The sequence below is a fragment of the Poecilia formosa genome, unplaced genomic scaffold (genome assembly GCF_000485575.1).
Source record: "Poecilia formosa unplaced genomic scaffold, Poecilia_formosa-5.1.2 Scaffold307, whole genome shotgun sequence".
Taxonomy (NCBI): domain Eukaryota; kingdom Metazoa; phylum Chordata; class Actinopteri; order Cyprinodontiformes; family Poeciliidae; genus Poecilia; species Poecilia formosa.
The window spans coordinates 738,126-765,758 of record NW_006800246.1 but is presented as its reverse complement, the minus strand read 5'-3'; the positions used below and the strand labels follow the sequence as shown (position 1 = coordinate 765,758).

At 39.6% G+C, this 27,633-nt stretch overlaps 3 protein-coding genes across 3 annotated transcripts in view; all 3 read left to right on the top strand.

Annotated features, from left to right (window-relative positions):
• Positions 1-6: 6 nt before the first annotated feature.
• On the top strand, positions 7-9,483 carry LOC103152322 (peptidyl-glycine alpha-amidating monooxygenase-like). The gene is made up of 14 exons (XM_007572744.2): positions 7-82; positions 445-638; positions 2,811-2,861; positions 3,414-3,543; positions 4,120-4,236; positions 4,360-4,432; positions 5,035-5,245; positions 5,548-5,751; positions 5,890-6,005; positions 7,527-7,623; positions 7,828-7,878; positions 7,957-8,199; positions 9,034-9,093; positions 9,464-9,483. The coding sequence occupies exons 2-14, from the start codon at positions 464-466 to the stop codon at positions 9,481-9,483; spliced, it is 1,548 nt and encodes a 515-aa protein (XP_007572806.2). The 5' UTR covers positions 7-82; positions 445-463.
• Positions 9,246-15,940, top strand: LOC103152317 (RNA/RNP complex-1-interacting phosphatase-like). Its single transcript, XM_007572738.2, has 9 exons — positions 9,246-9,562; positions 11,998-12,073; positions 12,156-12,287; positions 12,529-12,652; positions 12,813-12,873; positions 12,946-12,992; positions 13,065-13,140; positions 13,807-13,911; positions 14,448-15,940. The coding sequence occupies exons 1-9, from the start codon at positions 9,510-9,512 to the stop codon at positions 14,860-14,862; spliced, it is 1,089 nt and encodes a 362-aa protein (XP_007572800.1). The 5' UTR covers positions 9,246-9,509; the 3' UTR covers positions 14,863-15,940.
• Positions 15,941-16,785: 845 nt separating this feature from the next.
• The window catches only part of atp6v1b2 (ATPase H+ transporting V1 subunit B2), a 13,686-nt gene continuing 2,838 nt past the window's right edge, over positions 16,786-27,633 (top strand). Inside the window, exons 1-14 of the mRNA XM_007572737.2 lie at positions 16,786-17,012; positions 17,959-18,014; positions 18,321-18,419; positions 20,612-20,705; positions 20,793-20,870; positions 21,013-21,152; positions 23,149-23,250; positions 23,838-23,935; positions 24,018-24,141; positions 24,220-24,370; positions 24,446-24,528; positions 24,725-24,829; positions 24,915-25,044; positions 27,430-27,604. Coding sequence (XP_007572799.1) covers positions 16,841-17,012; positions 17,959-18,014; positions 18,321-18,419; positions 20,612-20,705; positions 20,793-20,870; positions 21,013-21,152; positions 23,149-23,250; positions 23,838-23,935; positions 24,018-24,141; positions 24,220-24,370; positions 24,446-24,528; positions 24,725-24,829; positions 24,915-25,044; positions 27,430-27,566 — 1,569 coding nt within the window. The 5' untranslated portion in view covers positions 16,786-16,840 and the 3' untranslated portion in view covers positions 27,567-27,604. The remainder of the gene's footprint in view (positions 17,013-17,958; positions 18,015-18,320; positions 18,420-20,611; positions 20,706-20,792; positions 20,871-21,012; positions 21,153-23,148; positions 23,251-23,837; positions 23,936-24,017; positions 24,142-24,219; positions 24,371-24,445; positions 24,529-24,724; positions 24,830-24,914; positions 25,045-27,429; positions 27,605-27,633) is intronic.

Here is a 27,633-nt window from a genome sequence, read left to right as displayed (position 1 = left end):
AAGTGACTGTGCGGTACGGTGACACCGTGGCTGCCAGATGTGTTTTTAGTGGGGAGGGCCGGATCTCCAAAACGTACATCGGGTGAGTTTCATAAATCACTGCCAAATATTGCTGATTAGATGGAATCCAAACACACATTTGAATAATTTATACGATTATTCAAATAATCTTACTATATTTAAAATTTTCATTGGATTTTTTCAAAGGTTTAGAAAATAGAGCGATGCATATTTCGTCAATTAAACTTCATTTGAACTTCTTATTTCTCTTCCCACCTTTTGTAGTTTTTGTGCCCACAAATAGCTTGTGAAGCATTGTCAGTTTCCATGCCAACCATCAGGCTCACAATACCTATATATGATGCAGACTGAAGTGGCTTTAAGGTAGCACCACTAATCAGTGCTGCTTGTGGCTTTAATTATCGTCATGCTTTTTTTCTGCAGGGGTACTTCAAATGATGAAATGTGCAACTTCTATATGATGTACTACATGGACAGCAAACATGCCGTTCCCTTCATGAGCTGCATGGAGACGGGCTCTAAAGAACTCTTTCGACATATTCCAGCAGAGGCAAATGTTCCCATTGCTGTGAGTCCAGGTCACATGCACGCCATGATGCCAATGGGAAATGCTACAGGTACAAAGATCTACCTCATCTACGTCTGTCTCATAAACAGTCTTGCGCGTAGTGAGCAACATTGCCAATAAATATCCTGTATAAATATCACTGAACTTTCTACCAGCCGAAGCAGTTAAAGCTTCTTCATCGTCCTGCTCAGGCTTCAGAGAGGGCTGTGTGTTTTAGTCTTGTGCTTTGTGTTACTTCATCCAGATGAGTGAGTCATCTTCAGCTCAGTGCTTCTTGAAGGTGACAGTACTGCAGTGTCATGTCCATACCATGCTGCTGCTTCGTCATTCTCCATGTGTAATAACGGCTTTTGGCTTGTGGTAAAGCAACAGTTCTACAGAAACTACTCACAGAAAAGCTCAGAGCCAAACAAACACATAATAAACGAGTTTTTACAGCATCACAAGCAGTTAACTTGTCAATTTATCCACGTATTTTCTTTATCAACTCTCCTATACAGCACTGCAATTTTCGATTATTTTAGTAATCAATTATCATGATGGTTAATCAATTAATCGGGGAAAGAAAATTAGTAAATTCTAGAGTTTTTTCATTTAACCACTCAATCCTGTTTTTGTACATTATTAGGAATACATTAAAAAAGCAATTAGGCACATAATTAAAAAAATAAAAAAAATTGGCTGCCTAAAGTGAAAAACAGCATTCCTTCAGTGAAAACTTGATCATTTCTAGAAAATAATGCATCTACAGATAAATTAACATGTAAAAGAATTCAGTCCTTCCTGCTCGACTTTAACATCAATACAGTGATCTGATCTGTTTATTACTTTTTTTAATTAACCAATTATTAATTGGATTGCAGAAAGGGCATAATGGGAGGCCTAAGTAAAACATATTTACAGACAAAGGTTTGATTTATCTTAAGTACAGACTGTTTTTATTGTTCATACAGTTTTGACTTAATTACTGCTCTGAACTTTATTATTTTAGTAAATGACCTTTTTTTAGTCTTTATACTCCAGTTAACGATTAATCGATTACTAAATCAGTCGACCATTTTTTCAGTGATTCCTTCTACTTCCTTATTGTTCTGTAAAAAATCCTCCTCATTTATTTCCTGACAGGAAATAAATGATTTACTCTGAGTTTGTATCCTTATGTGTAAAATGAGTGACAGCAAAACAGCTTGAATGAAGAGAGATGTAGAACTTAAACTTTCACTGACCTCTAGGCTCATTACAGACTATCATGCTTTACTTAGTGTGAAAGTGATTTAACGAAAGTGAGTCCATCAGGCGTTGTTGTGAATCCAGCATGAACTAAAAGCCAGATAATAGGCTTTCCAGTTAATTGTTGTCCATTAAAAATTATGTAATGTATGTGGGACTTTTTCTTTTTTTTAAATAATTGAGGGAGCTCTTGGGTTGATGAATACTTTAGAAAACTAAACACAGTCTTCCACAGCTTTCTCTGATGTAACCTGAAACCTTGTTTGGACAGGAAGAACCTGCAGCTGCAAAGATCTGCTTCTCTAGACTGAACGTAGTGTGAAGCGCTTAGAGGTCCTCTAAGGCCTGTATGCAAGTACAGGCCATTTCCCGTTTCTGTTTGCTGATGATACAGAGCAGTCTCCATGGTAACTGAACTGAAGTGAAGTAACTTGCAGGGCAGCAAGTGACAATTGTGAGAGGACAACATCCTGTTTCTTAATCTCTACAAGACTTGGAAAAGTGCAGTCCAGTTTATTTGTGTCGCACATTTCAGCAACAAGGCTCTTCAAAGAGAGATGCAAAACTTTCACCGTCTGGCGATTAGATTCAGTAATGATTCTTACTATCCAAACGATCTAGAGATTCTGTTTAAGTTACGGAACAAAAGGAAAAGACATTGTAATCAGAACATTCATTAAACCATTCCCATACTGGATCAAATTCAGATAGGTTATATTTAAACAGAAATAGCTTCGTGCATAAAATTCTGTAATATAAAGCATGACTTTATAACTGTCTTTAAGTATCAGGTCTGAGTCCAAAAAATACAAAAATATATATAAATAACTCCAAAAAAGTACAAAGGTTTTAATAAAGGTGGCTGGTTACAAATCGCAGAGATGTTTAACATAAAGTAATTTTGAATAGAATTGTCTTTATTGATTCATTTAGTTGTTTTTCATCCCAAAGTTGCATCTGATTCTTTTTATTTTTTCATTTCTCAATCAAGACGACAAACAGTCGATGAATGGCAACAAAGCAGAGCCGGTTCTGGATCAGGGTGAGTTGAAAGGGAATCAAATGTGAACTATGTCCATAACACTACATGACCAGCTCATAGGTAATAAAACAGATGCTGAAATATAAAAAATAAAAATAAAAAAGATTAGTGGAAGTAGCAGCATGTTATGTAGTATAATGTTGAACCATAGTCTTAATTTCAACTATATAAATAGCAAAGTGAAATTGTGGGCTAATTGCTACTGATATCATCCTTGTTGTATTTAACAATATTCCATCTGCATATTTTTTGATTTTTGAATTTTTTTTTCCTGTAAGATACTACAATAAACCAGACTGCACTGAATAATGACTTCATATGCCCATCTGATATGATTCACTAGACAGTGAAATAAAAGACTGACTGTACTGTAGTGACTGTGAGCCAGGCCAGCTGGAAAGGTTGACTGGATTCTAGTAAAAAGTTGTTATTGTTTCCCAGTTGGCTTTGTGAAAATAAACATTTATGAGGAAGAACAGTGGAGAATTCTTCAGCTCATATGGAAATGTGTGTGCGTGCGTGTGTGTGTGTGTATTCATGGTGTGGTTGTAGATTCTCATTTGGAGCAGGTGTCAGCATGGCCACAGAGTTCTCTTCAGCTGGGCCAGGTGTCAGGACTCGCCCTGGACTCTGATTCCAACCTGGTCATTTTTCACAGAGGCGACCACCACTGGGGGGCAGAGTGGGTTACTTTCACTTTTCACATAGTTATCTTATTAACAAATTATTAATAAATGTTATCTAAGCACTTTAATGTCTGTTGTTTTCATCAAAACCGTTACTACTAAGAAATTATTTGGAGATCTCACATGCAGCTTTTTCGTCTCCAGTTTTTGTACATTCATTTGAGCTTCATTGGCAGGTCTGTAACAGCACCTAAATGCAACAACAACTTTACTTTGGTGTAGATTTGATCATTTCTAGCAAAGTATTCATCTGCAGCTAAGAAATCCTTCTAACATCAACATGTGAGACGCCCAGCCCTTTCTGCTCAACTTAAAGGGGCAGTATTATGTCAAATAGACTTTTTAGATCTTTAAATCATGTTATAATGTTAATTCCTCGTCAAAATCATATCTATAGTGTTGCCTTGATGCTTTCATGCATGTCTGAGAAATCCTTTAATCTCCATGGCAACCATTTAGCTGTCAAAAACACCTGGTTGGACCTAGCTCCGCCTTCAAGGGGCAGCTCCTCCTCGGAGCTGCAGTTTCCAAGGTTACACACAGTAAATGTTCTCCCTTGTGTGTTTGCTTAGTTCTTTCAACAGCCAGGCTCGATACCAGCAGCGGTCCCTGGGGCCCATTCAGCAGTCTACTATTCTGGTTGTGGATCCGGCCAACGGCAGAATCCTGAAGGCTTCAGGCCGAAACATGTGAGTGTGTGAGAAAATGTTTCCTGGTTATAAATGTAAAGGTTATAATGCTGGGATATGATGTGAAGCCCTGCAGAGTTGGGTCTATTTTTATTAACTTCAGATCGTTTTCTGGTCTTGCAGGTTTTATTTGCCTCATGGAATAACGACAGACCAGGAGAATAACTACTGGGTGACGGATGTGGCTCTGCATCAGGTGAGCTGCAGCGTGAGCTCTAACCACACTGGAGATACTTACACAAACACACAGTTTGTATTAGCATCAATCTAACTGGTACATAGTAGGGCATAATCTTGAATTAGAAGAAAAAAAGTATGCAATAGGGATGGGCAATTATTGTGCCAATTTACTATTATTGTGTGAAAATATTTTTACCATCAGAAGAATTTGTCAACAATAAATTTGACATGGTTATGTATGCAAACCCTGAAAACTTAACGTAATTCTGGTTAATTATAAAAATGCACCATTTAATGTCTCTGGAGTGATCAGTTGTTCTTCATTAAAACTGTGTTAAGGGCATGTTTCAGTGTTTAGGCTGTGATTGAGAGATGTGCAGTCACAGCTTTACTCTGCAGGCAGAAAACCTGCAAAAAAAAATCCACAAAATACGACCAACGTTTTGCCCACCTCAGTGTGTTTCTGTAAGTTCCTCACAGCATGAGGCCAGACAATTTATCATGACAGCAATCAGTCAAAATTCTTATCATGATAACTGATAAACAATAGGATAAATTCCCACCCTGACAGTGGCAGTGAAGTCTCCTTCAGCTGTTTTCTGTGTTGCTTTTCTTCAGGTGTTAAAAGTGAGCGGTGACGGCAGGGACAGAACCCTGCTGGTCCTGGGAGAGGCTTTCACTCCGGGGAGCGACACAGAGCACTTCTGCCAGCCGACGGATGTGGCCGTCGACCCTGAAACCCAGAACATCTTTGTGTCCGACGGCTACTGCAACGCCAGGATCCTGAAGTTTGCTGCCGATGGCACATACTTAACTCAGTGGGGAGCAGGTAGCCAGCTCAAATTACACACAGAGACATGGAGTGTTAAAGCCCTAAAACCTAGAGATTTTAGTTTTATTCCAAAGAATATCAATAAATGGTTCAGGAAATTCATTAAACTTCAAGGTATTCCTCAGTGCCAAATATCAAAATGCAAATTTAATCAATGTAACCAAACTTATTCTTCAGGATCCCAGTTTCTGTGCAGTCAGAGCAACAATGATAGTATAATTCACTGTGATTACACGTTAGCAGCCCTGATGCTGTGTAGATCAGAAATTCACCTTCTCATTTCTACGTTCTGGGTAAAGGTTCGTCAGACAGAAGGAGGCGCACACCGTTCCGGATCCCCCACAGCTTGGTGTTCCTTCCTGACAGGAAGGAAGTGTGTGTGGCTGACAGGGAAAACGGCCGAATCCAGTGCTTCATCGCTGAGACCGGCGAGTTTGTCAAAGAGATAAAGAACGAAGATTTTGGAGGAGAAGTGTTTGCCATCACCTACAGCCCTGCTGGAAGTGAGTACACTGGCACTGTTGGTCCAAAGTTAGGTTTAGTTTCAACATCTTCACTTATCTCTGTTGAGGTTTTTTAAATTGTGAATATGTCATTTTAGTTGTTTTAATGAATCTCCTTCCTGTCGTCTCGTCCTGAAGACGGCCTGATCTTTGCAGTGAACGGAGACTCGCCCTACCACTCAGCTCCACTCAGAGGGTTTGTTCTAGATTATTCAACCAAACAAATTCTGGATTCCTTCAGCCCCACCCAGAAGGTAAACACGCTGACATACACTGACAGATCTTTTCCTAAAAACAGATGTTTCCTAGAGAAGAAACAAAAGTGTTAGCCGGAATGTCATTATTAGATATTTGTGACTTCTTTAAAATCCATTTCTGGATTTCTCCATTTCTTATTGACACTAGAAACTCTCATAAAGGTTTGTCAAACAAACCTTCTTAGATTGGATTGGCAATTGTAATTTAATGCCGGATTGTTTAATCAGTTTAATGCAGTCAAGTTGGCTTTTTAAAATAATAATTTTGCAGATGTGATGATGTAATTGATACTAATGTTTTGTTGGATTTTCCCTTTGTGGAGAACTTAAAAGAGAGGAGGCAAGGTTATTATGTAAAATCAACGTTTTTGGTATTTTTATCATGATGTAATAGAAACCATGCCTAATCAAAGCTGAAGAACTAAAGACTGCGAGATGTCTCTTAAAGCTTCTGCTCCATTCAGACTAAGAATTATTGAATAATCAGCAATCTTGTACAGTTGTGATCAATTTATCATGAATCTCAGAATATAAACACTTAAAAAGTATTTTATCTTTATTTTTAAAAGCTCAGGAAAAAAAGCTTTGAGTGTTTTTCTTTCTTTTCGTATTTGAGGATATGCTGACCTTGAAGTTGGTGCTCTCTTTAAAGCCAATGTATCATACAAAATTCACATTTTACACATTTTTGTACTTTCATTCGGATTTCAGCTGCTTCTAAAAACAGCCAAAGTGTTAAAAATCATCCAGCCAGTTTTTGGAAACAAGTCGATTTTTTTTGTATCTGAAAAATGAGCTGTTTCAAAAACCTTCTGAATCTAACATCACGTTGTCAGCGGGCACTGCCCCTCACCTAGCAGGTAACGACGCCCAGCCTGTTACCTAGCAACCTCTGCCAAACTCCATTACATTTGGTCAATTGGTTTTACCACTGTATGCGCCGTACAATGGCTGCTGGAAAAGAGAAGTATTATTGACTTGCCATCCAAAAACCACTTGCTGCATGTTTGTTGGTTGTGGAGGAGGCTCCACTTCTGCTTTTCAAAGATGTATATTTGCGCATATGTCATTTTAACGTGTGAGTGTAAATGTTGAGTTGGGGGGCGTGGCCAGAGGCAGCTTACTTAAACTTTAAAGTGACAGAGTCCCTAAAACAACGCATTCTGAAACAGAACATAGCAGACTGGAGTCAGGAAAACATAATAGGGTCTCCTCTAATTTAATGTCTCCACTGAGTTTTGGGAGTTCAAACACTGTAACATTCATCTTTAGCGGCTGGGTTTAAATATTGTTGGAAAATAAGTTTATCTCTCAGTTTTAGCTCAAAATAATCTATTATTTTTCTTCACCTTCACAATCAAGCATTACTGTGTGGTGATCTATCACATAAAATCCCACTAAAATCCATCGAAGTTTGTGAACATAAAGTAACAAATGTGAAAAGGTTAAATATATGAATACTTTTGAAAGGTACCGTATGTTAATAACATGGTTACTGTTGTGTTTTCCTTTCTACAGGAGTTTAAAATGCCTCATGACATTGTCGTAGCTAAGGATGGAAGTGTTTTTGTTGGAGACGCAGGAAGCAATTCAGTCTTTAAGTTTACTGCAGAAAGTAAGTTCATCCTCATTATAACACCATGCTAAATGTTCTAACTAAATGTGCTTTGTCTTGTTCACATGGGTTCAAATTCAGCTTACCCAACATATTTTATTATCTCCATGTGACTTTTTCTGATTTGATTTCATTCACAGATTTGTTGGTTGCAAACTGCATACATTAGTTTTTATTAGAAACTTTCTTGTCTCCATTTCTCAGAGTTACACCGCTCTGTGAAGAAAGCTGGAATTGAGGTCCAGGAACTTGAAGGTAAGCAGACTAAGTTCCGTTTGCAATTCCTGACTGCTCTATCAGCTCCCAGCTTCATCCCTCCTGCTCTTTCCTAAGAAGTGGAGGCATTCGTTCAAGCCAAGCTGAGGCCACATCCCAACATTTCAAAGACTGCGCCTGTCAAGGAGAAGCAAACCGTGGCAGAGAAGAACCATCCGCTGGTGGGAGTGGAACCCAGGAAAAGCATACCAAAGTCAAAGAAAGAGAACAGCATCCTCCCTGCTGTTGTTGTCTCTCTGCTCCTCATCCTTCTGCTGGTCATCGTCTTCCTGGGAGTCTTCATGTGCTGGATGAAAAACAGTATGTATGATGAGAAAACAGGACGATTATCCTGACTTCATGCACTGATTCTCTCTAAGAGCTAACAAATATCTGCACATTTGTGTTTGTGCAGTTACGACTGAAAACACTTGCTTGACTTTCTTGTCAATCATTTATTGATTTATGTAACTCTTTACAAAGCAGCGAACCAGACTGCCAGAGTGCTTTACCATCAGAACAGGGCAGACTCTTACTTATACTCAAGTAAGAGTAGCATTATGTCTACATATTTTTACTCAAGTAAACATAAAAGAAGAAATGACTCAAGTAAAAGAAAAAGTACAGCGTAGTAAAAGTACTCCTACAAGTACATTTTAGGAGAAAAATGGCTGATGATTATCATTATGAATATTCTGAACTTATGAAAGCAGCCTGTCAGTCCCACCACTCTCGGCTCTGGCTACAGATCCAATCAGACTTCACACATGCAAAAAAAAAAAAAAAATCATATTTTTCAAAATATCTGATCTGAGCATGAAGACCTGCAGTGTGAATGTAGTCATCGGATGATTGTGGTAACAATTTTACTGTCCACTTTGTATTGAAGTGTTGCCGAGTTTGTATTTATTAATATTCTTGACTATTTTTTGATCATCGCTGGTATTAATTCATGGACACTAATAAAACATCAATACAGCTTGAAAATTGTCCAGTTCTGGTCGGCTGCTGATGGACATTAAACCTCTATGCCTGCACATCCAGACAGACCAGGTGTTCTGAAGGGAAGGTCAATGCTGACCGTAACTGATGACGGTTTCCTGTTGGTTGTGCTGTGTGGCCTGCACTCATTTTCTGTTTACTGACTGTTTTCAGAGAGAAATGAAATCAAAATGGAGCCTCGCTCTGTGGGAGGAGTTTTGGGTAAAATTCGAGGTAAGAGGAAAAAAAAGAAAAAGACATTTCTGAACTTTGGCTGTGTTACATGTAGGCCTGTCACGATAACAAATTTTGCTGGACGATTAATTGTCTAAAAAATTATTGTGATAAANAGCAATATTTCATGTTTTCCACCAGGGGGTGATGAGGCATCTGCGGTTTCCTGTGACGTCAGTTAGATGCGCCCGCAGTTGTTCCACGGCGGCTGAGCTCAGTTTTACTTTTGACAAGCTGGAAGCTGTACATCTTTACTGACCTTTTTGCTGGACAGACAGAGCAGAGGACAGACAGAACATGATGTCTGTTAGAGTTTTAAGAAGAATGTGCTCTTGTTAGGAGCTGGTCTGTCTTCTCCATGTGTTTCCAGAGTTTTACGTGGTTTCATAGTCTTTTATAACAATTATAGTGTTTTAATGGAACGAGAAGACATGTCCCGACCGCGCAGGAAGGAGGACATCCCGGACAGGTAAGAGACATTTGCCCGGCAGCTTGTAGACCTGTCTCATTGTTCTCAGTAGGTTTTAGTTAAGTTTTTATGGATGTACGAGGAAGAAAATCTAATCAAAACTGAAAAGAAACCAACAAGCTTTCCTCTGTTCCTGTATGAGAAATCCATATCAATTCACCAAGTTATTAAAAGAAAGAAAGAAAGGAATAAATAAGGCAGCAGGTCAAACACTGAAACATCTGATTATTTTAAATTCAGTAAACTTATCAAACTAGGCCCTCCCACCATTTTTGTCAAGTAAAATCATCTAACTATATTTGTGTTATTCTATTGACCATTTTAGTTCTTGACCCCTTGGTGAGCAACTGGAAAAGGTTTTTTGTAGCAACATGTTGAAGACCGCTGGGCTAACAGGTCAATGTCTAGGAAGCAGAGATGGTATTCCACACTAACATGTCCTGGATGACACCATCAGTTGTTGCTTTCTCACCTTATTTGCTTTGCTGCTGCTCTTTAAATTTATGCCTGGTTGTGTGGTTGAATGCCAGGCAGATGTAGTTGGGTTATGATGGATGGAAGAGATGGTTTACACTTCTTCCTTCTGTCTATGCTCCATGGAACCTCCTGATCAACTCCTCTTAGATCTGGGCTCGTAGTTCAGGTGTTGTCTGAACGTTGGAGATGCTAATCAGCTGCTGTACAGTATCCAGAACCAGTGAATTTTAGTCCAAACATGAAACGCCTCAACCTAGGCAATGATGAGCTAAAGTCTAGAAAAAGAACTAACCACAACTAGGCCTGTAGCAAATTTTGCTGAGCGATTGTCTACAAAATCATTGTGATAAACGATAATATTGTTTCAAGACTTTTTGACATTGATTTAATGGAAATGACTAATAATGCATGCAATTTCCTGCCATAGATAGATACACTTTATTTTCAAACGAACACATAACATTGGAACTTATAAACTAAATAAACAAAACAACCAAAAACAAAAATAAAATGGATTCTCAGTCTCCATTAACAAAAAACGTACTTGAATAAAATCTAAACAACATAAAGCCAAAGTGGAAATAAATACTGCATTCAACCAAAAGAGTGCAGATTATAAAGTCTGTATACTATATTGCCCTTCAGTAATCACTAGATTTAGATAAAGAAGATGGGCACATCCGACTACCTAATGCAATAGTTCACATTACACGATTTTTTACCCCTATTTTCCCCTTAAGACAATCTTGGATCGTTGGCCGATCTAAGATTGTCCCTGGTGATTTCGTAACCGATTATCCTGCAGTGTGTTAGGCCGCTCCGATCTAAATCAGGGGTTTTCCCCCGACTGGGAGTTTAACGCAGCCTGTTGAATGTGACAGGTAGCCAATCAGAAAGCCGGATTCTCCTCCAGCTTTCTGAGGGGAAATTACGGAGGGGAATCCCAAACAGCTGACACAGCGCAACCTGAAGTCCAGCAACATTGGAGATGATATGTGGAAACAACATTAATGTTTATTCAACATTTCGTACAAAGAATATAGAAATGACAAGGAGAGGAGTCGGAGCCAAATTGCTACCGCAGTTGATAAACCCGGTAGGTTTTCAGCTGTTCTTCGTTAACGTGACATAAAAAGGTTATAATGATTTTCATTCAGTCAGAACTTTACGGTGACTCTAGCCACATGCATCACAGGTAGATTCTAGTAAAACATTGATTAATGCCTGGTTTTAAAATTAGTTAACTGGACTTGTAGCCATTATTTTGTGCCCATGTGACTGGAGACCACACGGCACGACGAACCCAATTGAACCGTTATACCTAGGATTTCTGTTGACTAATGTGTCTCTCAGGTTTGCGCTGGACATTGCACTAAGGAAATGAGGAAGGGAGGGTCAGTGGAGGGCACCGGAGTTGAAAATTTTTTTATTCAGTGTCATCAACAGAAAAAAAAGACAGGAAAAGACGACAAAGCCGATAATTAAAATGAGGTCGATAGGTTTAATTTATTGTGCGATTAATTGATTTATGTTTATCGCGACAGGCCTAACCACAACTAACGTAACAAAGCTGCTCCAACAGGCTGCCAACATGAGTGGTGCCATTCTATACATAGACATTGAAGAAGAATTAAGCTGGCAGACCTGTGGCTCTTTGTCTCTGTTTTATGGGATCTTTATAAACAGTTTAAATATATCAAAAAGTTGCTTTGAAGAATTCAGCAGTAATCAGCTATGGGCATCATGGTCCTTGTTTAACAGATCTGAATGTTACAGACCTGGTAGTGGAGCCCGTCGAAATAAATCTGTGAAATAACTGCTTGCTACAGACCTGAAGCAGAAGCTGTCCTAAATATTCCTAAATATTATCTGCTTTGTGATTTGAAGCACACTAAGTGACAGTCATAGAGAGACAATCATGGAGACAGACAGGGTGACTGTGGGTTTGTGTCCAACAGGTGGCAGGACTACACAGCGGTGGGGAAAAGACTGAAAGGAACTCGCTTCATCGCCTTCAAAGTCCCTCTGAAGCAGGTCAGTAGCATGTCACAGTGGACTCTGTGGGAACAGAAGTGTGTCTGTTTTTACCAGTGACACTCTGTCTGCTTCTGCTCAGGCTTTGATTAGGACACTTCCCCCCTCCGAGGTGTTTGGTCCCTGGGAACTGCTGGATGCTTTGAAGGAGGAGAACCATGAGCTGGGGCTGATCATTGACCTGACTTTCACCTCACGTTATTACAATCTGCAGGTAAACACACACACACAGTTGTGTTTTTGTGACCTGTGGGGACTTTACATTGACTTTCATTCACTTTTTACAGCCTAAACCCTTACCCTATCCATCACTAATACTGACTTGAAAAGTTATAAGTCCATTAGTCTCTTACTTCAACGGCCCCTGGGGATGGACGTGTTGTGAAGCTGCTGAACTTGAGCGGTGTGTGTGTGTGTGTGTGTGTGTGTGTGTGTGCATGTGTATGTTTCTGCAGGACCTTCCTCAGTCACTGCTGTGTGTTAAGATCTTCACAGCTGGCCATGAGGTTCCCAGTGACCAAACCATCCTGAGCTTCAAGCGCGCTGTCCACAGGTTCCTCCGAGACAACCAGGACAATGGTGAGGGAAGAGCTGAGCAACAAATGGACAATAAAATCAATAACTAAAGAGCTGGTTTTAATGAGATAACTTTCTAAATAAAAGTTGACCTATATGAACATTTATTTCTGTCCTTGTTCATCTCTTTTTCTATTTGTTTAACCACCAAGTTCTCTTGCAGACAAGCTCATCGGGGTCCATTGTACCCACGGACTGAACCGCACCGGCTACCTGATCTGCAGGTAGGTTCATCCGGACCGTTGCAGTGTGAGCAGGAGCCACAGGCCGCTCTAACCGCTGTGTGTGACCTGCAGGTATCTGATCGACGTGGACGGGATGGACCCGGCCCAGGCGGTGCAGCGTAAGTCTCATGCTTTCAGACCCCAGCAGGAGGATTCTGTGATCGATCTCACTCTGCTGCTGTTCTCTACAGTGTTCAACTCGTCCCGGGGCTACGCTATCGAGAGACAGAACTACCTGGATGACCTTCAGCACGGTCCAAAACGGAGGTGACACATCATGTCCAGACTGTTGGGCTCCACCAACCCAACAGTCTGCTCTCACTTTCTGATCAGCTTATTAAACCTGTTACCATCCAGACAGTGATGCTGTCATACCACCAGGCAGTGAGAACAGCTCTGACCGTGGTACACTGGTAGTTTAGGAAGTGACCGCACACATCAACAGGTTTTAGCTTTACAGAAAGATGAATCCACTCATACTGTTGTAGCTTCTGTTTAGTTTTTTAATTGGTGTTCTCTGGAAAAGCAGAATAATGGCAATTTTCTCAGCCGTTCAAAAAGAAAATTTTATAGACGCCACCTAGTGGCTTAACAAGGTAATGCTTCAGATCTAAAGTTCCTCATCCCTCATTTCCTGTATTATCTCTGTTAGCTAAAAGAACTGATTTATTGACATCTGGAGGAGAAACTGTTGCTCTACACAGGGAGTAGCTTGGTGGACCCACTCCTGACCCCTGTGACCCCTCTCACCCCTGGATCATTAGGGACAGTAGTTGGGAAAGTGGAAACAAAGTTTACTAATCTAAATGTTGGAAGCTTGTTCTGTGTTTGTTAAATTGTACTGAAAAATTAAACGTAAAATCTTCTTCATGCTTTTGAGTGATTTTTATTGGATGATTGCTGGGTGACCATCTGCTCTGATTGTTACCACAGTAACGTGGGCATGGAGGAGTTTGAGCAGGAGCCACAGAGAGGCCAGGCCGTCCAGCGGCCGCCTGTCGCAGCTTCTTTCAGCAGAGTTCACCGTGACTACTACAGGTACATCCTATATCCCTTTATGGACATGTCACTGTCTCAGTTTCCTTGAAGCAGGTTGCAGTAGGAACATCAGGAGCTGCAACATATTCCTTCCCACTGACTCAACTCAACTCTGAACTGCTGACATTTTACTGTAATTGTGAAAATAAATCTTAAAATGTGAAAACATTAAAAACACATAAGTTTTTTTAACCCACGATTTCTGCTAAAATGTAAATAATTAACTACACTATTCCATTGTAAACTGTCTTCATACGAAAGATTTAAACATATTTTAATAATCCAAACACAGATGATTTAAAAAAGCTATGAACAATGTCAAAACTAAATGTCATGAAAATATTTTTAAAATGCCTCGTAACATTGTTCTTAAAATGTAAATATTAATTATTGTTTTAATTATTATTGTATGTGATAATATAAAAAGAAATTCAATAAATGTTTCATTCATCTATGAGTAAGAAGGAAATCCTGAAGAACAAAGCAAATATGTTTGTAAAAATGAAGCAGTATTCATTGTTTTATGAATCCTGCAGGTCACATCGGCGTGGAGGACCGAGTCACCGCTCTCACCCGTACCCCCCTCAACCCGCCCACACACCCCGCCCTCCATTACTCGCCCGCCCTCCATTACTCGCTCAGCCTCCTCTGGCTCCTCCACCAGCCTTGTTCCATCCCTACAGATGGGCCCCTCAGCCCCCAGCTCAATGGAGAGCCCCTCACTCAGACACCAACAGGTCCAGGCACCCCCCTCTACCTGACCCACAGTGGCACCCCTCCTTTGCCTTGCTAGACAGAGGTGGAGCTCTACCCAACCTTCCTCACTACTCCCCCAACTGGACATCTGTTGCTAATGGAGACAGATCAGCTGACAACAGGAGCACACCAAATTTAAGGAACCCGGTCAGAACCTCCCAGAGACCCAGCGCTAACAGATACGATGGCTGTTAGTTACCAAGACAAAGCAGGTTAAAGGGGACATAACATACAAAACCCATTTTTTTTAGCCCTTAAATTTAGGGCTAAAAATTTAAGGGCTAAAATTAAATTAGCCCTTAATTTAATTAAGTAATTTGAGCCTCTAGTAGTGCCATGTGCAGTTCAGGTCCAGGCTTTCAGACTGTCCTCACTGTTTGAGCTAAACCTAAAATTAAACTCAGTCTGTTCGTTCAGATGGATCCCGTCCACAACATATGGTCTCACCAAAAACTCCCCAAAACTCAATTCAACTGAATCATAAACACACATTCAAGGTTAAGTTCAGTTTATTTTTCAAACTGGTTGAACAGTTTTCTAAGGAAACCCAGCAGATTGATTCCTCCTGGACCAATATGTAGTGACAGCACAAATGGAAATGCCTTTTTTAAAGAATTCTTTTAACTCTAGTCAAAATTATTACATTTTTTCGACTCAAGTGGTTTTTTTTTGACTCTATTGGCCTTTATTTTAAAGTGTTTAGACAGGAAAGGAGGTAATGAGAGAGAGGGGGAAATGCGGCAAAGGTCACCAGGCGAGGACCCATATGGGTTGTGCTTACCCCTTGCACCACCACCGCACCCTGAGTCTAGTGTTTCTAGTTTAATTTTTTTGACTCTGCTGGTTTGTATTTGAAGGGAAGTGTACAGGGAGAAAGGGGAGAGAGACATGCAGTAAGGGACCCAAGGATGGGACTTGAACTCGGGACAGCTGCATTGAGGTCTCTGTATAGTTAGAGCATGGCGCCCACTCTAAACACTGCGCCACATGACGCCCTGGAAAATGCCTGTTTAACAGGAAGAAAGCTCCAACAGAACCAGAACCGAGCTCAGTATGAGTGGCCATCTGCTGCAACCGACTGGAGGTTTGAGGAGACAGCAGAGACAACGTTAGCTGTGTTAAGAGCAGCACAGTTCTGGTACCAGCTGCTGCTGTCTTCACTGTTTTTTGTTTTTTATCTTTAAATCAGATTTTTTATTACATATAAAGACATTCTTTTTACAACTCTTCCCCCAAATGATCCAAATAAAACTTTATTTCATTGTAACTTTTAGTTTGGCTTTTTGTGTTATTTAATGCAGCTTCAATGTCATTTTGGTGAAAACCCTTTAAGGATGTTTCACTTTTTGTGCTGACAGATCCCATATGTTTCCAGTTATTGTATGTGATCATCTCAGATACACATGAATCTGTTTTCTTTATAATAATTAATTTTTTACTGTATTTCTGTTATTTCTGTTGTGGAACAAAATGATTGGCTGAGTTCATGCCAGTGCAGTCAAATTGTCAAACTGAATCTGAGAAGACATAATACTTTCTGAATCATTGAGGGGTTAAAGGTTGCAGGTTGCAGCTGTAGAAAAGGTGGCTGTTGCATGGTCTCCTGCAGAGTGCATTGCCACCAGTGCAGAGCTTGTCTGTTCATCAACCAGGAAGTAGATGAAAAATAACCTGAGAAGAAATCTTCAGACAGTTCTGGACACCTGGAGAAGAACGGGTGAGAGCCAGCAGTGGCCTGCTGGACAAAACTGTATGGGTGTAATGTAATTTTACAGCTGGAAATTACAGATCAGGCTGAAACCTGGGTGTAGTGATGAACTGTGACCTCAACCTTCAGAGTCACATAAATTAGAAGACTATGGTTCTGGATGCAAAGCAGTCCAGAACCAAAAGCAAGAAAGAAAAGAAAGCGGACATTCTATTCTGGTAAGACTTTTGCACACAAGTAAGTCACACATAAATTTCAATTTGCAGTTAATTTAATATTTTAAATATATAAAACTATAATAACATTATATGTATTTAGAAAGTTTAACTGTGGATGAAAACACAACCAGATTAGAATCTGTTTGCCAAATATAAATTACCTTTTTATGAGCTGCAACTGCTGCGGTGTGCGCATGCGCCTCAGCTGTCACGACTCGAACATCGCTGCGGTTTCTGCGGTGGAAACATGGCGATGAGGGCGCTCAGAGGGATGGTGAACGGAGCCATGAGCGAGTTTTCATCGGCCGTCAGCGGGAACAGACCGACCGCCGCTGCTCCGGTCCACCCGGCCGCCGCCGCCGCCTCCAGGGAGCATGCGATGGCTGTTAGCCGGGATTACATCTCCCAGCCCCGCCTGAGTGAGTGTGTGGATGTGTGTGATGATGCTGTTTGTGTCTGACAGCTCAGGAGAAGGTCAGAAAGGTGTCAGTCACTGAACATCATCTGTTAACAGCTGATACAGAGATGAATCCTTTGCTCACTTTTGTCTTCCTCTCCTAATTTTTCCACCTTATTCAGACCTTTTTGGAGGCAGTTTGGGGATTAAAGTGACAGTAAACATTACAACAACTTTGCCTCAGTCAAGGAATGCCAAGGCTACTTTATGCTGGCCACCGGTTTTATGGAGGTTTTGGGGCAGAATTTAATCTTTGCCGCCTTCCCCCCAGTGTCCTGAACATTACCAAAGCTGCTGGGTTCATAAAGCCAGATCTTTGCTCATATTCCAAATGCAAGTCAAAAAATGAGAAGGATTTGCTGTTCACTGCACTGTGACCAGGCCAACAACTATTAGTGATAAAATTGATTTGCTTGCTGACTTCAATAATCTGAAGCTTTTTATTTTTCCCAGTGCTTCATTTGTGTCAGCATCTTCTGTCATCCATACTGATTCCCTTCAGTTTGGCAGTTCAGAAGTTATTAACCTCAGTCCTAATCTATTTTCAGACGTGTAAACTATTCTGGATTCAGACATTAAACAGCATCAGCATACAGAAAGATCCCCATCAGTAGAAAAGAGCAAGATGTTGAAGTGATAAAAAACAGAGAATTTTCTAAACATTGGCCATGACTAAAGCTTGGCCACAAACAAGTCTTATAAGTGGAAAATGACCCCAGGCCTACAACCAGATTAGCTCTCAATATTTGGAGTGGCCATCAAAAAGCCCTCAAATATCCCATAGAAAATCTGTCTCCAGCACTGAAATAAATTCAGAGAATTCTAATCGACTTCATGTCAGTAAGAAAAAACATTCTGGCTTTTGAAGACAGCTGTGTTTCACTGGGTTGCTGTTCTCTGTATTTCAGCCTATAAAACTGTTTCTGGAGTCAATGGTCCTCTGGTGATTTTGGATCAAGTCAAGGTAAGAAGCAGAGATGTGTGTAGAGTCTGGAAACTATTATTTTGTCCACATTAATCCAACTACGATTAGACTCATGTCTGCAGACACCTGAAGCCCAACTCACAATGTTTCACACCAAAAGTTTGTGGTGATTCAATGGGATGACATCTGATGGGTTTATACTGCAGAGTTCATTTAGAATAAAATATAAATGTCAGGATTCTTGAGTCTTTGTCAAGTCATGACATGTCAGGACTGTTCAGTTGGTTTTGATATGGAACATGCATGGTGTTGTTAATGCTTGTTGGTCATGTGTCACTTGAACAGTTTCCAAAGTACGCTGAGATTGTCCATCTCACTTTGCCTGATGGTACCAAGAGGAGTGGGCAGGTGCTGGAGGTCACTGGTTCCAAAGCTGTGGTGCAGGTGAGACTGACATTTCCAAACAATTCAGTACTTTGTGTCTTAGTGGGAAATCTTAACTTATCAGGTAAAACTAAGAAAACAGAAAAAAAAACTGTAAAATAAAAACATGTGCTTTAAATGTTAGGATGTTGAATTTATGTGTAGTTGCCAAATGTTAGTTATTTTACTGTTTTATGCTTTTATTGGTCAGTTGACTTTTCCTTAAAAGGTACAAATTAGTGATAGTTGAAAGAAAGTACACCCCCATCACTAACACCACTGGACCTTAAAGTTGGTCCTCTGCTGCTAATTAGTTGAAGAATGGTCATTAGCATTATTCCCAACTATAAAAAAATAAATCATTATACAGTATTAAAGATTATTGCTACATAATAACTGACCTGAAACAGGAACAGTCTCATTTGATTTATGGTGAGATAATGATGGAAAAAAATGTCTTTTTATGGTGTATGTAAACTTCTGGTTTCAGCTGTATAATATTGTACAGAAAAAAAGGTAATAGCTTTAGTACAGTAATAATATTATTGCAGAGCCATTACAACATGGAATGTTTATTTGGAAAATAGTAATTGTGCTGGAATTTTTTTTAACAACTCCTGAGTCTGTTTGTATTCATAAATAATGGGAACATTAAGGACAACCTTTGATTATTATAGCAAATCCCCTCTTAAGTCTCACTGTCAGAGCAACGTCCAGAACAACATCAATAATTCCCAGACCAACATGAGGATCTTCAATTCAGAGCAGCAAGTCAGGAAAATACAGCACCAATATCTTCTAACAGCCATTAAACATGGCGGTGGAGGAGAGGTGGTGATTTGGGTTTGTATTGCAGCCGCAGGATCTGGACACCTTGCAGTGATTGACTGCAAGGTGCCCATGAACTCTCAAATATCCAGTGTCTGCAACAGGGAGGCTGAAAGAGAACAAAGTCAAAGTGTTGAAGAAAACAACCCTGAGGAAAAGCTTATAAGCTCTAAAAAGTCTATTTGGGCTGCAGTTCATCTTATGGACTTATTTACATTAATTTCACTTAATTCTTTTGCTTTTGCTATGACAACTTACTTTTTTGTGTTCATTTAACTCAAAACTTACAAATCTTTAACCTAAAGGAACTTTTCACTTTGACTTTACTTAAAACAGTTCAGTTCAATGCCAGTTTCGTATCCTATGTCTGACCAACTCAATTTATTATGATCATCCAACTCAAATCATTAAGTCCTTCCAACTCAGTTTGCTAAGTTTTATAACTTAATTCATAAAGGGGTTTAACATGACAAATTTAAGTCATTCTTACTCAAATTATTTATTTTCTTCTAATAAACATTTAAAATCTCTTTGACTTAATTCTACAGAAAGTCAACTCAAACTTTTAAGTAGTTCCAAACTAAATTTTAATATTATTTTTACAGTGTCCTCTAAATACACAAATCTTTTCCTTAAATGACCTTTTTACTTTGACTTTACTTGAAATAATTAAGTTCAATACCATATTTGTATCCTTCGTCTGACACCATGACTCAGGCCTACCAGGGCCAGATTCCCTGGTAGGCGACCGTGGCTCTGTGGGTAGAATCATCGTCTTGTGATTGGAAGGTTGTAGGTTTGATTCCAGCTTCCTCCTGCCACATGTCAATGTGCCCCCTTGGCAAGGCACTTAACCCCAAGTTGCCTACTGATCTGTGCATTAAATAAATGTGTGAATGTGACTCTAGTGTAAAGTGCTTTCAGTGGTCAAAATGACTGGAAAAGCGCTATATAAGTTTATTTACCATTTTTGAAGTAAACTAAATGATTTGAGTAAGACTGACTTAAATCTGTCATCTTAAACATACTTAATAAATTTGTTAAAAATAAATTAACAAATTGAGTTGGATGATTATAATATATTGAATTGGTTAAACTTAATAAATTAAGTTGGATAACTTAATTGAATTGCTTGTTACCTATAGAAGCAAAATAGTTGGTTCAACTATTTTCTTTTTAGAGTGTAAAAGTCCCACTGATGAAAACATCAGAAGACATCAGGACAGCCAAAACCTTCTACCAAAAAATGAAGCAAAATTTTAAAGAAGATTGGGCCAAATTGTCTTCAGTAAATGAGACAGACTCCCTCTTTACTGCATTACTCCCACTCACCTCATTTGATAAGCTGCCATTCTGCTGTTTGTATTTGTCCAAATTCTCTGCAGGTGTTTGAGGGCACTGCAGGCATCGATGCAAAGAAGACCAGCTGTGAATTTACTGGAGACATCTTACGGACGCCTGTCTCTGAGGACATGTTGGGTACATGTCTTCGCTCTCCGTTCAGCCATATTTAGTCAAGTGTTTTTCCTCTGAGACAGCAGAGCAGCATTTTTCATACGTTTTCAGGGCGTGTGTTTAACGGTTCTGGCAAACCCATTGACAGAGGACCGGCAGTGCTGGCAGAAGACTTCTTGGACATCATGGGTATGTGTGTTGTGACTTTTAGTTTTCAGAATATTCACTCAGTGTAAAATGCTGAAGTGAAGACGGTTCCCTATATTTTCTAAAATCACTGTGACACAGTCTTCCTCAGTGTGTGTGTGTCTCTGTGTGTGTTGTTCCACAGGCCAGCCCATAAACCCCCAGTGTCGCATCTACCCAGAGGAGATGATCCAGACCGGCATATCTGCCATCGATGGCATGAACAGCATTGCTAGGGGACAGAAAATCCCCATCTTTTCTGCTGCTGGGCTGCCACACAATGAGGTACACATGCATTCACTAACATGATGTATTCCCATCTCAGAGCATCAAAGCACCTAAAAGATTAGATTCTGTCCACAAACTGACAGACTTTCTAAGGTGTTAACAAAATGTGTGTGAGTCAGGCAGAGTTCATTCTGTAGATGTACCAATCAGACTTCTATTGGTCCACACCGAATTCTGGTTTTCCTTGAGTTCTGGCCCCATGATTTTGTTTTTAGAAGGATATGTAGTTCTTTATTGATAACTCAAGACACACACACACACACACACACACACGCACGCATGAATGCACACACACACATCACTCAATGGACAGATAAAAATATTGACATTATCTAGAACACAAATCTTGAGGTAACGTTAAAAACTCTGACAGTTTCGGAGAGAAAAGACTTCCAGTCCTCATTAACACTTTGGAGCTGCTGTGACCTTTGGCTGCTCCTTAGACTGTCCACCATGTCCATAAGGAGAGAGTGAGACATTGTCCATCTTCTTCAGCTTTCAGTCTCTCACTAACTCGTCCAGAGCTCGGCCTCATTCCTTCAGCTGACTGAGCCTCTGTAGTGAGTTTATTGAGTCTAATAGAGTCCTTCACCTTCACCACTGCACTATTATGGCAACTTCTATGTTTTTGTGAAGACTCAGTAATAATAAAATCAATCAATAATAAAATGTATTCTTATGCATGTGCAGATTGTTAAAAGTGTGACTTTTTAGTATTAATACATTAATTATTTATTAATTATTAATACAAAAAAATTCCCAGTTTTCAGAACTAGTTTTTTCATTGAATCAAAGTTAACAGAATGTACTTTTTGAACTGTTCTTCATCAGAAAGAACAGAACGTAGATCTGTAGCACAACTCTGGGATTTCTAAACCCATCGTTCTCTTTGACAGAGGCAGAAAGCTCAAATGGATAAACTTTTATTTAGTATTTTCATATGTTGCATTTTCTGATCAGAACAGGATCTGATTTTTGACATTGTGATGGACCGTTTATCTGTCAGGGCCCATCAAGCTGCTCACTGTTCATGGTTTTTTTAATGAACCAAACAAAAACTGTACAGCCTCAGGCTTCTAACCAGACTGAAGGACAAGTGTTTGAGAAATACTGCAGGTTTTATTCTAATTGACTATTTTAGCAAAATGAAGTTAAGTTTATGGCCAATAAAAATTGAGGTCATTATTTTGTTCCAATGCGAAGTATTATGCAATGTGAGACATTTGTAAACAGTTCAGTCTGTTTACAGATATATCTGAAAACATCTTAAAAATTCAACAACAGAAATAAAGCAAAATAAAAATATTTAAAAATTATAAAACAAAATCCTACATCAACAACACATAAAACACAAATACAAATAAAATGGGAAAGTTAAAAAGCTAGAAATGCCAAAAGTAAAAAAAGAAAAATCAATTTCAGGCTAAACTTAATGACATATGATAAATGATGGAAAGCTGGCTCCACATGATGTGGGCTGGCCCATTCAGGACCCAAAGTGTGGTCAACAGAATCTCAAAATAAATTCTGAACTGGAAACTGAACCAATGCATGAAGCTGCATGTGGTGGTGGTGGTCTGCTGCTCTTTGGTACCACTGAGCTAACTCCCTGCAGCAGCATTACCCAAAGTCTTCATTTCTTAACATTCCATTAAAGGGGAGCAAAAACATCAAACATGTCTGTCACTTCAAAGTTAATTCTTACTAGTTCATATATTTCTGTCAGCTTCTTATTTCTTCTGTCCTAAATATCTAGACTCTGTTTTCCCTGTGGATATCTGAGATGTGTAGGTTCTGTTTAATTACTGGTTGTATAAAACTGAAAGAACGTTAATTTCCTGTCTGTTGATAAATTCATTCATTGTCATTTCCTTTGAGATTTTATTCATATGAAAAATGTTTAACATTCTTGTCTCTAATTAAGGTGGAAGGTGAATAAATCATCTTTTCCGAGAGTTTGGAACTCATTTCCTTTTTTCCCTGGTCTTGTCAGATCGCAGCTCAGATCTGTCGACAGGCCGGTTTGGTGAAGAAGTCCAAGGATGTGATGGACTACAGTGAGGACAACTTCGCTATTGTTTTTGCAGCCATGGGGGTGAGATCCTGATCCTGTTCTGTCCCAGACTCACTCTGACTGAGACACCCTGTACTTCAGGGCGTTCACTCTCATTCACGTTAAATGTTTCCATACTGTCTGATGCTACAACCACCAACATCACTGCATTTTATTCTGTTATGTTCTAGACACAATTGGCCCTTTTTCGTTGTTAGCTCCAGCTGCACATAGTTCTACTCATTCTCTCCTCCAACAGAATTTGCTGTGTTTCCACTGAGAACCTGATGGATGAAGTTCTGGCTTGAAGCCCCGCCTCCAGCCACCCTGACCCCTAACCTTTACTGAACTGAGTTAACATTAGTCATGCTAAAGTGACAGTGTTTCCATTAAGTAAATGTATTTTCGTAATTTCAATTTGGACAATTTTACAGTTAATGGAAACACAGCTACTCACATTTGACTGAGAATACTTTGGTGTTTTTGGGTTTGGCCATTGTACTGCATAATGCTCTTCTAGTCATACCAACCACTCAAAGTTAATCTAAAGCTGACATATCTTTTTAAATTGATTTCTGACAGATTTTTGACACGGCTGTAGAGTAATCGCATCCTTTCTCTCTCCTCAGGTCAACATGGAGACTGCCAGGTTCTTTAAGTCAGATTTTGAGGAAAATGGATCTATGGACAATGTCTGTCTGTTCCTCAACCTGGCCAATGACCCCACGTATGGCATTTTTTCTCAGATGTGTTTGGATGTTGGCTGTATAAATAATGTGTAAATTAAGCTGAAGTCTTGGTTTGTGCAGCATTGAGCGAATCATCACTCCCCGTTTAGCTCTGACATCAGCAGAGTACCTGGCCTATCAGTGTGAGAAACATGTCCTCGTCATCCTCACTGACATGAGCTCCTACGCCGAGGCCCTTCGAGAGGTTGGCCATGTTCTGCTCTAGCATTCATTCTGATGTAACTGCAGGAAGTGGAACCGGGCTTTGGATGTTCTCTCCCAGGTGTCTGCTGCCAGAGAGGAGGTGCCGGGCCGCCGAGGTTTCCCTGGCTACATGTACACTGACCTAGCCACCATCTATGAGAGGGCCGGCAGAGTAGAGGGCCGCAACGGCTCCATCACCCAGATCCCCATCCTCACTATGCCTAATGATGGTACTCCCTCTGCTAGAGCTCAGCATGGTGGCAGTTCCAGGGCTACCACAGACTGATCCTTTCTCTGCCTTTCAGACATCACCCATCCTATTCCTGACCTGACCGGTTACATCACTGAGGGACAGATCTATGTGGACAGACAGCTTCACAACAGACAGGTAACATCTCCTCCATGAGACAGCTGTACATTCTCCCACGTTTCAAACAAAACTTTGGTTTTTGTTCCATTTGATTTGCAGTATATAAACAAATGGATTAGTTTCATGTCAGGTTTCTTTTATTATAGATTGAATAGAATATTTTAGTATTTTTTTAAATTCTTCTGTCCTCATCTTCTTTTCTTCCTCTGGTCAGATCTACCCCCCCATCAATGTTCTGCCATCTCTCTCTCGACTGATGAAGTCTGCTATTGGGGAGGGAATGACCCGCAAAGACCACTCTGATGTTTCCAACCAGCTTGTATGTTCAAATCTCTCCCCATTCTGCACAAACAAGACCTTTACTGCACTTTGCTTAACCTGTATGCGTGTGCGTGTGTGTGTAGTATGCATGCTATGCCATAGGGAAAGATGTCCAGGCCATGAAGGCGGTGGTGGGAGAAGAGGCTCTTACTGCTGATGACCTGCTATATCTGGAGTTCCTTACTAAGTTTGAGAAGAACTTCATTTCCCAAGGTGCAGTGATGACCAGATGTTTTGTGTTCTTATATGAAATATGTGTGTTTGAAATCAAAAGTGAACTTTGGGTGTAGCGAGGTCTTGTCAGGAGTTCTGCTCAGCATTCACCACAGTGTCAGCTGTTATGATCCCTGGGTAGAGAAACAAAGTCTGTAAGCTTGATAAACTGTTGTGTCCGTGCTGGAGAATCTTACCTTGTAAGAAGTATGAAAAAATAAAGCAGTTCTTGAGTCGTCCTCCTAGGGTGACTAAATATAATAGATTGAAAATTGTCTCTTTTTGTAATATATGGACCGACTGTTAGCAGCTTAAATTAAAGCTAGCATCTACTGTACCTCAGTAGATGCTAGTTTTACTGATGCTGAAGGGCTGATTTAGTTTTTATCATGTGTGGTTGTTGAGAGGTGGTGAAGATGAACGCAGGAGACCCAAATGATGATGAATTTAATGATGAGTGTAGCCCAAAAACAGTCCAGTCAGGCAACACGGCAGCAACAACAGCACACAGCTAATAACCGGTAGCAACTAACAAGGGGACTGAATACAGGAGCTAAGGCTAACCAGGACTTTAAACAGTGCGACTGGAGAGCTAGACGTACGACATATGACAACAATCTGACAAGAGACAAAGACAACAGGTGGACTTAAATACACAGGGAGGGTAATCAAGGAATGAGACACACCTGGGAAGCAATCAACGGGGAAGATGCAGAGACAACAGAGACTCACAGGAAGGAAACTGAACACAGAAAACCCTAAAAATAAATTCACAGAAACACGGATCATGACAGTTTTTTCACAAGTTCGGACTGCAATTGTCCATTTCTAGTTCAAAACCTAAACTACAACTCAAAGATAATATTTTGGTGTTACGAATGCCTCAGAATTACACAAGTAATAAAAAAACCCAAACAAACAAACAAAAAAAACAATATAAGAACCAGTCACGCCTCAGCAGGAATAATATTTAAACATGGATTCACAAAACTAAATTTCAGTTCCTTTCTTTAAATATATGGGACTCCTTTTCACAAATATTGACACTATCTTATCCTGTGTCCTTGTTTTGAAGTCATCATGTGTGTATTTTCTTGGCTCATGAGCTTTACATATGGAGAATATGGAGAATACCTCCATATTCTACAGTTATTTATTTCCAATGGTTGCTGTAAAGTAGTAACTTGTTTAATTCAGTTTATATTTCACAGCAATCCAATTCATATCCAATTATGATAATAATTTAATATATATAACATAATAAATTAATAAATATAGATAGAATTTGTTGCATACAGTCAAAATTGATCTCATTTTTAATTCAGTGCAGTCCAGTCAAATCATATAATGCCAATGCAAAGTTCTGGGTCAACGTTATGCACTGGTTTTACTGGTGCAACAAAATTGTCCAACTGCATCACATTTAACTTCTTAGTTGTACAAGGTTATTTATTGATTTATTCTTTGTTTTTTTGGTGGATTGGTTGGCTGGTTGGAAATTTTGTTGGTGTTTTTTTGTGAATTATTTGTTTTGTATCTTTGAATGAAATTGGCCAAATTTTAAATCCTAAAAAGATTTAAGTTGCTTTTTATGTGATTTCGATTTGAATATAATTTTTTAATTTAAGGATCATATGTATAAGTATATGTTTCTCCAGAGTTGATTTTATGACCAACCTCAGCTGGACTCTTTGTCCACTGCCTGTGGTGATCTTACTTCATACTCATTTTCAAGCATGTTAAGATTATTGTATTACAAAAACCTGTCTTTTGCATTCCTTGTTCATGTGTGTCATTTTATACCATGTTCGAAATAATTCCTTCATTCATTAATTCATTCATTCATTCATTCATTCATTCATTCATTCATTCATTCATTCATTCATTCATACATCTCAGTCCCAGTGCAGAGCTCTGGTTGAACTGCAGCTCTACTTCACCAAGAGTTTCATTTCAAAACAGTGACTGATGGGGAAACTGGAAACAAGCCTTCAGAAATCACCCTCCTATTTTTTTATCTGCCTTCCTAATAGATTTAATGAAGTTGAATTTTGAAGAAAATCCAGGAAGTTTAACCAAAGCCAGCACTACCTTGATGGAAGTAAACAAATCTACTAGGTTACTATGTGTTCTTAAAATATGGTACCACAAGTACATCAGAGCAGTGATGTGTTATGTATAAGGATAAGTTCTCTAGCTCTAGTGAGAGATCACAGTTGGAGCCGTTCTAATGACCTATTTTACGCCGACCTTGGAAAAGTGTAGTTTTGAAATGAAACTTCATTCTAAAGGTTTAAAGATCAGAACCTGATTAGAACCTGTACACAGACCAACAGAATGCTGGTTTATTTAACATGTGCTGTGTGTGTGTGTTTGTGTGTTCAGGAGCCTATGAGAACAGGAGTGTGTTTGAGACTCTGGACATCGGATGGCAGCTCATGAGGATCTTCCCCAAAGAAATGCTGAAGAGAATCCCTCAGAACACCCTGGCTGAGTTCTACCCCCGAGAAACCAAACATTAGCTACACACACACACACCCACACACACACACACACACCCACACACACACACACACACACCCACACACA

Bases quoted from the DNA above. Each gene is read 5' to 3' on its own strand.
- LOC103152322 (XM_007572744.2), top strand. From the start codon at position 464: ATGTGCAACTTCTATATGATGTACTACATGGACAGCAAACATGCCGTT. The intron at 7,879-7,956 runs GTAAGCAGACTA...CTCTTTCCTAAG, and splicing joins TGAGGTCCAGGAACTTGAAG to AAGTGGAGGCATTCGTTCAA. The intron at 8,200-9,033 runs GTATGTATGATG...GACTGTTTTCAG, and splicing joins CATGTGCTGGATGAAAAACA to AGAGAAATGAAATCAAAATG.
- LOC103152317 (XM_007572738.2), top strand. From the start codon at position 9,510: ATGGAACGAGAAGACATGTCCCGACCGCGCAGGAAGGAGGACATCCCG. The intron at 9,563-11,997 runs GTAAGAGACATT...TGTGTCCAACAG, and splicing joins AAGGAGGACATCCCGGACAG to GTGGCAGGACTACACAGCGG. The intron at 13,912-14,447 runs GTACATCCTATA...TGAATCCTGCAG, and splicing joins GTTCACCGTGACTACTACAG to GTCACATCGGCGTGGAGGAC.